We start from the raw sequence: 13,080 nt of genomic DNA on the forward strand, positions 1-13,080 counted from the left end.
AACAGTGATTTGTTGCGCTTTTGATACCAATTTAAAGTAACGACTCTAGAAATCGCTACGACAAGACAATTATGCTTCAAAATCATCGGTAATGCACTCGATTCTTGTCAGAACTACGTCGTATAGACCATACAATGAATCAATCTTACTTATTCGTAGTTGTAACTCGTTTATTTCCGTTTCTTCAATGGAATGAACGTCTAATGAGTTCAAATAAGTTTCAAAAACGGTTAATCGACCCTTGTAGCTAGCACGTTTCTTATTTAGATCACTTTCCTCGTTGTTTGCGTCTCTCAGTCATATTGGAAGGCGGTTGCTAGATCTGGAACGTTTTACAGATGATTTGTGTAAATAACCTATATATACTATATACTCTCTTTATTAACTGTTGAAATATGAACATAACAACATTTACAAATCTTTATGATTGCAAAGTACTTTCTTCAATTAAGTAATTATGCAATTATAGGTAAATTACGTACATGCCAAAGTGAAATTATAAAATAATATAGAACTAAGTTACATACTTACAGATTTTTTATATTAGCAGATACCTAAGTTACTTAGAACAAGTAATTAAATTAATTATAATTGAGCTAACGGCAATACTAACCTTATCACTAATCAGTGTTGCCTGACTAATTAAGAAGTAAGTTTCATTAATTAACAGTAATTAATTAAGCACTTTCCACTTTTGGCCACTTTCATCCTTTCGTCCTTGGATGCCCTTGACCTCAGAATATGCGCGACGTGTTGTTCTTAATTCTTCTTTAACTGCCACCGTACCCGAACGGTTACCACGCCAGACTGCCACGCAGAGGTCCCAGGTTCGATTCCCGGGTCGGAAGAAATATTTGTATGGCCCTCATTTATTTATCTTGTGAGTTTGGGTGTAATTTGTGGTTTTCTATGTGTGTGTCCATGGCACCCGCGATACAGGGTTTTCCCTATGTGGGGCTATGTTGAGTGTGTGCGTTATTATTATTCTCCACTAATTTCGACACACAACAAATTATTTCCGTGATCTTCTTAAATCCGGCTTCGACATAGAACCATGTTGGGAATTTCAGGAAGTTCCAAATAATAGAGACTTGTGAAAATAAAAATGGTAACACCGTGTAATAATAATTGCCGAGTGTAATAGCTAGTTAAAAATTACAAAAGAAAATTGCATAAGTTGGTTGTGTACGTTTGCTATTCTGAAACCGTCAGGCGCACAAATTTTGTTGCAATAATTATTAATCTTTGCTTCCGTGGCTTCAACAATAACAGTTAAGCCTAGTTAACTTATGATTTTGTGTGTAATTTAAAACTTAGTTATTCTTGGTAAAGTTTTTAAATAAAAAAGTCCCGCACATACAGTTTACAAAGACTTTTGTTAAATTCTGATCCTTTTTTGAGCAGTACAATGCAAATGCCACAGTAAAAAAAGTAAATTTTTCTCCAGTGAGACATAGGAACTTCTGCTGCCGGAAGCATCAGACGCAACATCAACTTAGGTATAATGAAGATGACGATGGGTCTTATGACGACGAATCCCATTAATACTATATTTTTTGCAATTAATTTTTAATACAACGAAAAATATGTGTTTTAAATGCAATATAATGACTTTAAACTGCTTTTTATTACATATCAAATCGATAAAAATCACAAAAGTATTTTTAGCAACTTTTGAGGTGAAATACTCCACTGTGCGTCGTCCACTTCCTGTGCGTAATACGTAATATAAATACTTGTGAAAAAGTCTTATTTTCGACACATAAAGTTGATCTCAAGTAAAAGAATTAATCAGAGAAGACTGAATGTTATAGCAGTTGTCATAGCATTAATAATATAGTTCTTTAATAAAGAAACGTGATCTCAAATTATAGTTCCTCAATTAAGGAATTGTAATAAGGAGACTGAACTAGAACTACAACTAACTTCAATAAAAGGCAAGGTTTGATTTTTTTTTCTATTGATTATTGTCAATCGAAATATGAATAAGGGTTCATATATCTGGGAATATATATATCTGAAATTTGAACAAATAAATAATACAGGAATTTTCATTGTTTTATTCTAATTTTATAAATGTACGAAATTAATATCTATATAAAATACTATATTTTCTCATCTCTTTATATTCTCAATCCAATTAACAGTTTGTCCGACTTGTATCATTTATTCCTTGAATAAAAGCAGTTGTGTATACAATAAATAGTGGGACTCCAAACTCTTACCGTAGCCTATCATGTACGCTTGTAATACCAGTGGCATTGCTCAGTCGTTGCTAACACTAAAGAAGGGAATGAAGCTAGAAAAGAGGAAAGAAAAAAGTGAAGGGAGGGAATTAGGCTACCAATACTCTCCAAAATCTCAAGCAATACAGCATGCTGCTGCTTTACGTCGATGTTTAGTAAGAAAATACTTACAAATTGTGACTTTCGACTGTATAAAACATTAGAAAATAGCATTAACATGAAGTGTATTTTTAGCACAAACAGCAATCACTTAATAGACACTGCAGTTGTTATACATTATATTATTATTCTTTTGTTTTTGTACATGTATTTTCGAGATTAATTAGTAGTAAGATATGTATCTAAGAATAAGTGCAGTATCTAAGGTACTTCCTGCCGTTATGGTTAGGAGGATCAGGGTTTACTCTCAATCTCCATCCGACATCCGTCCGAAACAATTACTGTCAAATAAGTAATATTCGACAAAATTAAAAGACAAGTATCAAGGTTGAAACTTCATTCGCATCACGCGTCTTTTCATTTGGTCAAGTATTGCTTATTTGGCAGTAATTGTTTTGGACGGAGATCAAGAGTAGATCCCCAGGTTTGACTTAGTTACTGCACTCTTAGTTAGGAGGGCAGTATGAGTCTCTATGCCTAATTAAAAAAATTGTTACCATAAGTAGTCACATTTATAATAATTACGGTTTCTCACCAGTATGCACCTTTGTATGATTTTTAAGTGCTTGTTTTGTTGCAAAACATTTCTTGCAAATATGACATTTGTGTCGTTTTGGATTAGTATGAGTCCTTAAATGATAACATAGATAATCTTTACGAACAAAACATTTGCTACAGTGATCACATTTATAGGGCTTTTCGTTATTATGGATCATTATATGCAATTTAAGTGACTGTCTTGTTGTAAAACATTTATTGCATGTATCACACTTGTATGGTTTTCCCCCAGCATGAGCCTTTATATGCGTATTACAATTTGATTGATATCTAAAACATTTGTTACAGTGATTACATTTGTAAGGTTTTTCTTTAGTATGGGTCATAATATGATATTGAAGTGTCCATTTTGTTACAAAACATTTATTGCATGTACCACACTTGTATGGTTTTTCTCCAGCATGAGCCTTTGCATGCTGAATACAATTTGATTGATGTTTAAAAAATTTGTTACAGTGACCACATTTGTACGGTTTTTCCTCAGTATGGCTCATAATATGAAATTTCAGGTTCCGTTTTCTTGTAAAACATTTATTGCATGTATCACACTTGTATGGTTTTTCTCCAGTATGAGTTCTTAAATGCTGAATATAATTTGACTTACAGGCAAAACATTTGTCACAGTGGTCACATTTGTATGGTTTCTCCTCAGTATGGATCGTAGGTTGTCTTATTCTTGTAAAACATTTATTGAAAGTAACACACTTGTATGGTTTTTGTCCAGTATGAATCCTTATATGTGCACTAATATCTGATTTACTGGCAAAACATTTGTTACAATGATCACATATGTATGGTTCTTCTCCAGTATGACTCTTTAAATGTTTAACAAAATTTGATTTATAGGCAAAAACTTTGTTACAGGGATCACATTTGTATGGTTTTTCCTCAGTATGGATCATTATATGCAATGTAAGTGTCCATCTTGTTGTAAAACATTTACTGCATGTATCACATTTGTATGGTTTTTCTCCAGTATGACTCTTTAAATGTTGAACAAAATTTGATTTATAGGCAAAAACTTTGTTACAGGGATCACATTTGTATGGTTCTTCACCAGTATGGGTAAATTTATGAACTTTAAGGTACTTTCTTGTGGTAAAACATTTATAACATAAATCACACTTGTATGGTTTTTCTCGATTATGAGTCTTTATATGTTTAACAAAATGTGATTTATAGGCAAAACCTTTGTTACAGTGATCACATTTGAATGGTTCTTCTCCAGAATGGGCCATTTTATGAGTTTTAAGTGTCCGTTCTCTTGTATAACATTTATTGCAAATATCACACTTATATGAGCGAGTATTGATATTCAATCCCTCAGATGTTTTCTGCACAAATTTTGTTTGCGCTAAATCAGTAGGCTGTAATAAAGTAGGTCCTATGACCAACTCGTCCTTGATTTCATGATCTGCATACAGATCCAGCTCCTCTTTTTTGCTTTGTTCTTCTTCCGCAACGCCAACTGGCTCTTCTTTGATGTAAAAATTCATATGTAAATCCATGGAGCTGTTTTCCAATTCGCTTGCCTCCTCCTTAACGTTCATAACATCTCTTAGGTCCGTGTACGACATTGTTAGCTGTTATAGATAATAATAATTCTTCTTCTATTTGGGGCGCCGCGTTTTCTAATATTTGGCCAGTGTGCAGTGTGACACAGTGTCAGTTTTGTTTATTCTTGTTCGTAAGTCAATGTTCTTTATAATTTATTTGTTGTTGTTTTGGCTGCCAGTGTCGTTATAGTTCTATTGATTAGCGATGGGCGTTATTTAGCGTAGATAGTTTTAAGACTTATCTATTTGGCTTCACAACCATCAACTCGTTTTTTAACCCAGGACCCAGCAAGACTATCTATTTTTCAAAATTATCTATTTTTCACAACACCCCGACGTTAAAATTGTCACTGCGTTTTTGACAACCCATCCCTTGTTTTTTTTATTTATAATTTTGGCTTGGATACAAGTTCTTTGAGCGATGACTTCGTTTAATTATGTTTCTTTAAATATGGCCGCCACAAAGAGAATAGGCAATTTGAGGTGGCGTGCTTGTATTGACTCGGGATTCCTACGAACGGGCCGATACGGATATTTTACTTCGAGATTCGTATAATTTCGCGTTTTAATCTTCGATTAAGGCACAATAGTACTATCCTATTCCACTTTAAACTAGATTTTACAAATCGCGTATATTTGTTTTTTCAAACAAACCGACGTTTCGGGCCCTTTACAGGTCCCATGGTCACGGTGGAACAAGAGAATTGTGGTACTTTAGCTTTCTTAGATGTTTTAATTAAAAGAAATCCTAATAACACCTTAGGCCATACTGTATTCCGAAAGAAAACCTATACAGATGGGTATCTCAATGGTAATTCCCATCACCATCCTAGCCAGTTAGCTACCGTGGGCAAATCTTTGTTTCAGAGAGCACATGGTGTCTGCGACAGTAATCATCTGGCAGAGGAACTTCAGCATATAAAGCGAGTCGTACATGCGAATAAGTTGAAGATTCCACGCCAATGCCGCAGGCCCCGTGTGAAACTTTCAACAGTCGAGCGAAGACCTGCCATCTTACCTTACGTGAGAGGTGTTACAGACAAGATCGGAAGAGTCCTCAGGCGCGCATCTATCAAGACCTATTTCAAGCCCCTGAGGAAGATTTCTCAGTTCCTGAGACCCGTGAAATGTAACATCCCCTTACAGGATGCAGGAGTTTACAAGCTTGACTGTGAGTGCGGTCTCTCTTATATTGGACAAACAAAGCGAAGTATTTGTACCCGCGTCAAAGAACATAATAGCTGATGTCAAACACCGTCGCGTAAACAAGTCTGCAGTCTGCGAGCATGTCATGGATAAACTTACACATTCAATGAAGTTTGACAAACCCCAGGTCCTTGCAAAAGAAGTCCGTTATCTACCCAGGATGCTGCGATAGGCCATTGAAATTAAAAAACATCCTAATTTCAACAGGGAAGATGGTTTCTGAGTACCACCAGTTTGGGATCCAGTATTTCCTCTAATGAAAAATCCCAAACAGACCTAAGACTGCAGTACTAATTAATATGTTTTAGTTTATTCTAATTTCTCTCTCTCTCTCTCATCTGAGCGTTGTCCTGGTTGCGTCCTCAGCAGTGTTGCTGCGGAGCCCGGGGTCCGCTTTCCTACTCTTTCTCCTCCACTTTGCACGGTCTTCGGCATCCTTAGTGGTGAGACCATTGGCACGCATATCACCCTTGGCGACGTCAAGCCAGCACTTCTTGGGTCTGCCCCTTCTACTGGGGCCCGGCGGAGGTGGCATAGCCAGACATTTGTTTCCCACGTAGCATGCCGGTTTCCGTAAGATGTGGCCGTACCAACGTAGGCGGCTTTCTTGCAGTTTATCTGCAATGTCACGGACGTGAAGGCTGCCGCGGATGCGGGAGTTTCTGACACGGTCTTTCCGTGAAACTCCACACATCCAGATCAGCATCTTCATTTCCGTGACACGCAGCTCCTGCTTATGACGCTCAAGTACGGACCACGTTTTACTGCCATATAATAGGACAGGCCTAATGATGGATTTATAGACCTGTCCTTTCAGCTTAACCGGCTTAACCTTAATTAAATCTTGGGGTCACAAATGACACCAGTCACCTCACGCCACTTTGCCCAAGCGGCTGCGATTCGGGCTCTGACGTCGCAGTTGATGTCTCCGGACGCGCTAAGTACAGATCCCAAGTATTTAAACTGGCCCGTAGGCTCGACCGCGTCTTCGCGTACGGGTAGGGGATCTGTAGCGTTGCAGACCATGTACTCAGTCTTCGCCACATTTAGTCTCAAACCGCCGTTCTCAAGCGACTCCTTCCACACATTCACTCGTCGTACCAGTCTCCCTCTATCCGCATCCGCCAGCGCGATATCGTCAGCGTACATAAGCATCCACGGGGGTTGCTCATGCGTGCCTCGGATGGAGCTTGAGACCTCGTCTAATATCACGCTGAACAGATAGGGACTGAGAACTGAGCCCTGGTGAACTCCGACTGTGACAGGGAAGGGTTTAGTGTCACCAACAGCAGTCCTAACCATGGAATCGGAGTCGCGGTACATGTCTCGGATGATGTCAATATAAGTTTCTGGTACCCCTTTGGATCTCAGTGCCCACCAGATCATTTCACGGGGGATACAGTCGAAGGCCTTCTGCATGTTAAGAAACATGAAATGCAGAGGCGTATTCTTCAATCTGTATTTCTCCATGATGACCCTTAGGGCAAAAACAGGATCCATGGTCCCAAGACCAGGCCGAAACCCATGTTGACCCTCCGAGACAGCACTCTCCTGTCGGATCCGAGAGTCTATTATACGCTCGAAGAGCTTCATGGTGTGGGACATGACCTTTATGCCCCGATAATCGCCACGCTCACGCACCGATCCCTTCCCTTTGAAGACTGGAGTGATAATACTCAGTCTCCATTGGTTAGGAATTTTACCGGTGAGGAGCACGCGATTAAAGAGGCCGGGAAGGATGCCCACACCACGGGGACCCATTGCCTTCCAGGCCTCGATGGGAACCCCATCGGCTCCGACAGCTTTCCGATTCTTCATGCGACGAAGACCTAAGTGGACTCAGGCGTTACCGGTCGCACTAGTCCCTGATTCGGAGGGAGGACCGGTGGCTGCACCTCTCTGTGCTGCTGATTCAGCAGCTCGTGGAAATATGAGCGGCATCTCTCCTTCACCGCGTCGACCTCGCATATAAGGTTGCCATGAGGGTCTTTAATGCAGCGACACTTGGAAATATCTTGTGCCGCTAAGACCCTCGAACGTGCCAGCTTGAAGATAAGCTTCTGCCCCTCAGACGATTCCAACTTGTCGTACAACGGCTGCAAGTGGTCCCGTCTGGCTCTGGCTACAGCTTTCTTAGCGGCACGTTTGGCATCCCTATATGCGTCGCGGTCTTCAGAAGATCCGGACGCTTGCCACGTTTTGAAGAGGGCTTTCTTCACCCTCACCCTCCCTCTGGACTGTGTCGTTCCACCACCAAGTTTCTTTGTCACATTTGCGACCACCTTTGGACAAGCCCAGCACCGCTTTCGCCGCCTTAGATATGGCAGCCTGAATGTTGTCCCAGTGGTTCTGGACTAGATCACCTTCAGTGTCGGCGCATTTATCGCCGATCGCTGAGATGAACTCCTGGGACGTGGTACTATCAAGCCGCCACCATCTGATTTGGCGTCGGCAGCGCTCAGCGGGCTTGTCGGCCGGCTTTACGCAGAGATCCATGACAAGAAGACGGTGTTGCGCATTGAGACTCTCACCTGGTATGACCTTGCAGTTGGCTACTTTGCTGATATGGTGTCTCCTGGTGAGTAGGAAATCGATTTGGGTGGCGTGTCCGCCGCTCCTGTAGGTGATTAAATGCTCGGGGTTCTTTTTAAAGAACGTGTTCACGATGGCGAGGTCGGCCGCCGCACACGTTGTGAGGATGTCTCCTCCCTCCGCGTTGCGACTGCCGTATCCGTAGCCACCGTGGACCCGCTCGAACCCTTCGCACGCCTCACCCACATGACCGTTCAGGTCGCCACCCCAGACGACTGCCTGCGACAAAGGAATGGCACTCAGCACTTCCCCGAGTTGATCTCAGAACTTCGCCCTGTCCGTGTCGCTGCAACCGGCCTGAGGTGCGTAGGCGCTTATCAAGTGGGTCACGACCCCTTCGATAAGCACCCTCACTACCATAAGCCGGTCGCTAAAGCGTTTCACTTCCAGAACGTGATCGTGAAACTCCTCGGAGAGCACCACGGCGGCCACCCCATTCTCGCCCCCAGAAGAACCGGTGTAGATCAGCTTGTAGCCATTCCCAATGAGCCGGGATCTGCTACCTTTCCACCGAGTCTCCTGCAGGAATGCCACGGCGACCCTCCGCCTGGAAAGTACGTCTGCTAGCTCCCTCGCGCGTCCAGTCAGCGTGCCAATGTTCCACGTGGCAAAGCGGAGCTTCCTGTGATGGGTAGGGGCTCGCCTCTTTAACCGTGCCCACCCTTGACACGGTAGCCCTAGTCCACTTGCCACAGAAGTCGGGCGAGGCTCCTGCGCGCCGTTTTGCGGCGGCGCCCTATCCCTATGCCATATCCTTCTGTTGACTTCCATAAGTGATGTGGCGGTGTTGGTTTTTACGGGAGCGACTGCCGTCTGACGTCTGAAAGGGAAAACCCCTCGCTAGAGCCTCGTCCGTCTATCAGCAGGCGCACCACTTGCAGGTGAGGTTAGCTTGGGCTCCAAGATGTAGGTGGAGCCCCCAAAACGCCCCAGTTTATTCTAATTTCTATTAATAATTAATAATAAATTGAACTTAATAAAAATTCATTCAATAAAATAATTTGTAAAACTTAATGTAGCGTAAATTGGAATTATTTCTTTGTAAAATTAAAAATAAGGTATTTAATTAATAACTATTATTAAGGATCAGAAGTAACGATATTTAAAAAAAAAGGAACAATAATCAACCTAACTTTATTTTACATGATTTACAGAATAAAATATTTAAGCTATCGCGAATATTTCACTAATAGTTTAGATCCGAAGCCTACTAAGCGCCGCGCCAGAATGGTTGTCCGTTGTTCTGTCCGCTATTCTCCTCGCTGCAGCTCGGAGTGGGGTGGAGTGGGAAATCACGCCACCTTTAAGCCCCGCCTCCTGAGCTTCCCGCTAACACTATTGTAACTATAGTGAAGATATAGGGTGGTTTGCATTAATATTAGACATAACTGGTTGAAGACTGTACCACAGTCAACCGTGACCATGGGACCTGTAAAGGGCCCGAAACGTCGGTTTGTTTGAAAAAATAAATACACGCAATTTAAATCCGGAAAAATAGTAATAATATTTCATTTCCTATGTGTAACAATCGCGAAAACCTAAGAACTCGATATAATATCAATATCGTTCATAAACAAACTCTAATAAAAAAACCACGAAAAAAAATGTCCCAAGTCAACCTATTCGAAATTTAAATTGTAATCATCAGTGTCATATCATTGAAAGGAAAATAACACGTAACTTTAGCATTTCCCAGTTTTATTCGGCAAAACTCGTTACTCACATAGAGTATTATAAAATCCTAGATATCGGTGATCGGTGATCGGTGATCACTCTTTCAGTGAATTCAGAACTTTAAAATGCTCCCCTGTAAACTTGGCAATTTCGACATACAATACTTTACGTAGGAGTGATTGATATGAAACAAGTATTAATTGAATGTAATAAAATGCTTAAGTACTGAAATCAATGTTTTATTTTTATGTGTAATAATAATTTACCTATAATAATTTAAACTAAGGGCGCCTTCAAATTAGAAGCTTGCAATAGGTAGCGCAAAAGTTGTCAATATGTCGGAAGATGCAATAATTTTTGCAAATAACGGTAAATGTCAGTTCCGCTTTAACATTTGTATTTCTACATGTGGGCAACTGGGGAATACGAACTCAGCTTTCTTTGATTTTTAAGAATTTTAAATATCACCATGCCAGACTGCCACGCAGAGGTCTCAGATTCGACTCCCGGGCTGGGAGGAATATTTATATGGCCTACATTATTTCTCTCGTGAGTTTGGGTGTAATTTGTGGTTGTCTACGTGTGTGTCCATGGCACCAGTGACACAGGATTTCCCTAATACGGGGCTATGTTGAGTGTGTGCTTTATTATTTTTATTATAATTGCTGGGATTTGTAGAAGGGAATGTCCTCATTCTTTTTTAGTTTAACTAAGTTAACTGCCACAATTCCGATTACTGATAATGATATAACTACAGAATACAAATCAAGAAATTGCTCAGTCATTACAGTTGAGTAAATTTGTTTTCCCAAACGTCCAGCCATTTTTCTACCCAACTATTCGCCAGGTATACCCAACATTGTGTATTAAATTTCACATCAGTATGGGCTGTTATATGACACGTCAAGTACCTGATTTAATGTATGGTTTCTCTCCAGTATGAATCTTTAAATGCCTTTTACAATTTCCTTTTGAAGCAAAGGCTTTGTTACAGTGGTCACATTTGTATGGTTTCTCTGTAGTATGGACCTTTACATGATGCTTAAGTTCATGTTTTGCTGTGAAACATTTTTTGCAAATATCACACACATACGGTTTATTCCCATTATGGGCCATTATATGACACTTAAATTGATATTTTCTTATAAAATATTTATTGCAGATTTCACACTCATATAGTTTCTTACCAGTATGTGCCATTTTATGACACTGAAGTTGATATTTTGTTACAAAACATTCATTGCAGATATCACACATATATGATTTCTTATCAGTATGGGATATCTTATGACGTTCAAGTTCATGTTTTCTTAAAAAACATTTATTGCAAATTTCACACTCATACGGTTTCTTACCAGTATGAGCCATTATATGATACATAACTTGAAATTTTCTTATAAAACATTTATTGCAGATATCACACATGTACGGTTTCTCTCCAGTATGGATCATTATATGACACTCAAGTTCACGTTTTCTACCAAAACGTTTAAAGCAAATGTCACACTTGTACGGTTTCTCTCCAGTATGAGTAATGATATGAGTCTTAAGTACCTGCTTTCTTGTAAAACATTTATGGCAAATATCACACTTGTATGGTTTCTCACCAGTATGAGTCTTTAAATGTGCTTCACAATCTGCTTTACTGACAAAACATTTGTTACAGTGATTACATTTGTTTGGTTTCTCTCCAGTATGGACCATCATATGAAGCTTAACGTGATATTTTCTCCGAAAACCTTTATTGCAAATTTGACATTTGTATGGTTTCTCGTCAATATGAATCATTATGTGACGTTTAAGTTGCTTTTTTGTTGTAACACATTTACTGCAAATATCACATTTGTGCACTTGCTCTCCTATTTGAATCCTTAAATGTTTATTACTTGCTTTACAGGTAAAAGATCCATTACATTGTCCATATTGCTTCGGATTCTCTCCAGTATGAATTGTTTTATGACGCTTCAGATGGTGTTTCATTGTATAACATTTGGTGCAAATATCACATTTGTACGGTCGAGTATCAGCATTCAATCCATCAGACGTCTTCTGCACACAACTTTCTTGAACTAAATTAACAGGCTGCAACACCACAGGTCCTACAACCAATTCTTCCTTGATTTCATGATCTGCATACAGATTTAGTTCCTCCGGCTTCTTTGGTTCCGCAACACCAACTTGCTCTTGTTTAATGTGGATATTGCTATGTAAACTCATAGGGCTGTTTTCTAATTCGCATAGCTCCTCCTTAACGTTCTTATTATCTAGGTCGGTGAACGACATTGTCAGTTACCAGTCACCAGTTAAGTTGGTAATTCCTATATCTCTCTAATTTGTATTGATAATGTGCTGATTTAACGCACTAACGTTTAATAGAGTCTCTCTTTTTTGAAGACGGAGTAAAATTATGTTAAGTAGCTGATAGAGATGGGTTTTAACCCGATAAATATCCGTCAAAGGATAAATATCCGTTTTTACTGAGTATTTATCCTAAAACATGAATATTTATTTTTTGTGTTTTTTATGATAAAATTAATTATAATTCATTTTTTATTAAGTAACTACGTACGATTACTTCTAATTGCACTGCCACGCAGAGGTCCCAGGTTCGATTCCCGGGCCGGGAGAAATGTTTGTATGACCTACATTTATTTCCCTCGTGAGTTTGGGTGCAATTTGTGGTTGTCTATATGTGTGTCTATGGCACCCGCGACACAGGGTTTCCCTAGTGCGGGGCTATATTGAGTGTGTGAGTTATTATTATTATATTAATTTTGCCATTGTTTTATGTAAGAATACTGTTTTAGTACCTACGTTTTTCGAGTCGATAACATCTCACTAAAGGTAGGAATGTAAACTAATTGCAACGTACTCACACAACAACACTTGTAACATTCGGTAGCCTCCTTTACCGGCCGCATTCGCCTGTAATGTAACGCTTTCGCGGGCACTTGCGGGCTCTCAAAGGCACTCGCACGCACGCTTTGCTACCTCGCACTTTCTGGTGGAATCGCAGCCTAATCGAATATTGGACGTTACATTACAGGCGAATGCTCGCCGGTAAGGAGGTAGTTTGTAATGTAATGCTC

The 13,080-nt window shown here is 39.9% G+C and overlaps 2 protein-coding genes across 2 annotated transcripts; both read right to left on the minus strand.

Moving 5' to 3' along the window:
- Positions 1-2,044: 2,044 nt before the first annotated feature.
- LOC113225562 (zinc finger protein OZF-like) lies at positions 2,045-4,804 on the minus strand. Its single transcript, XM_026457889.1, has one exon. The coding sequence runs from the start codon at positions 4,538-4,540 to the stop codon at positions 2,927-2,929; it is 1,614 nt and encodes a 537-aa protein (XP_026313674.1). The 5' UTR covers positions 4,541-4,804; the 3' UTR covers positions 2,045-2,926.
- A 5,294-nt stretch (positions 4,805-10,098) lies between these two features.
- Positions 10,099-12,076, minus strand: LOC113225560 (gastrula zinc finger protein XlCGF7.1-like). The gene is made up of 2 exons (XM_026457888.1): positions 12,051-12,076; positions 10,099-11,845 (listed from the first exon to the last, which is right to left on the minus strand). The coding sequence occupies exon 2, from the start codon at positions 11,777-11,779 to the stop codon at positions 10,895-10,897; it is 885 nt and encodes a 294-aa protein (XP_026313673.1). The 5' UTR covers positions 11,780-11,845; positions 12,051-12,076; the 3' UTR covers positions 10,099-10,894.
- Between the last annotated feature and the right edge of the window lie 1,004 nt (positions 12,077-13,080).

This window comes from Hyposmocoma kahamanoa, unplaced genomic scaffold, assembly GCF_003589595.1.
Source record: "Hyposmocoma kahamanoa isolate Upper Pololo Valley unplaced genomic scaffold, ASM358959v1 167, whole genome shotgun sequence".
In the NCBI taxonomy this organism is placed as follows: Eukaryota; Metazoa; Arthropoda; class Insecta; order Lepidoptera; family Cosmopterigidae; genus Hyposmocoma; species Hyposmocoma kahamanoa.

Excerpts from the sequence above, each read along its gene's own strand:
- LOC113225562 (XM_026457889.1), bottom strand. The coding sequence starts at position 4,540 with ATGTCGTACACGGACCTAAGAGATGTTATGAACGTTAAGGAGGAGGCA.
- LOC113225560 (XM_026457888.1), bottom strand. The coding sequence starts at position 11,779 with ATGATTCATATTGACGAGAAACCATACAAATGTCAAATTTGCAATAAA.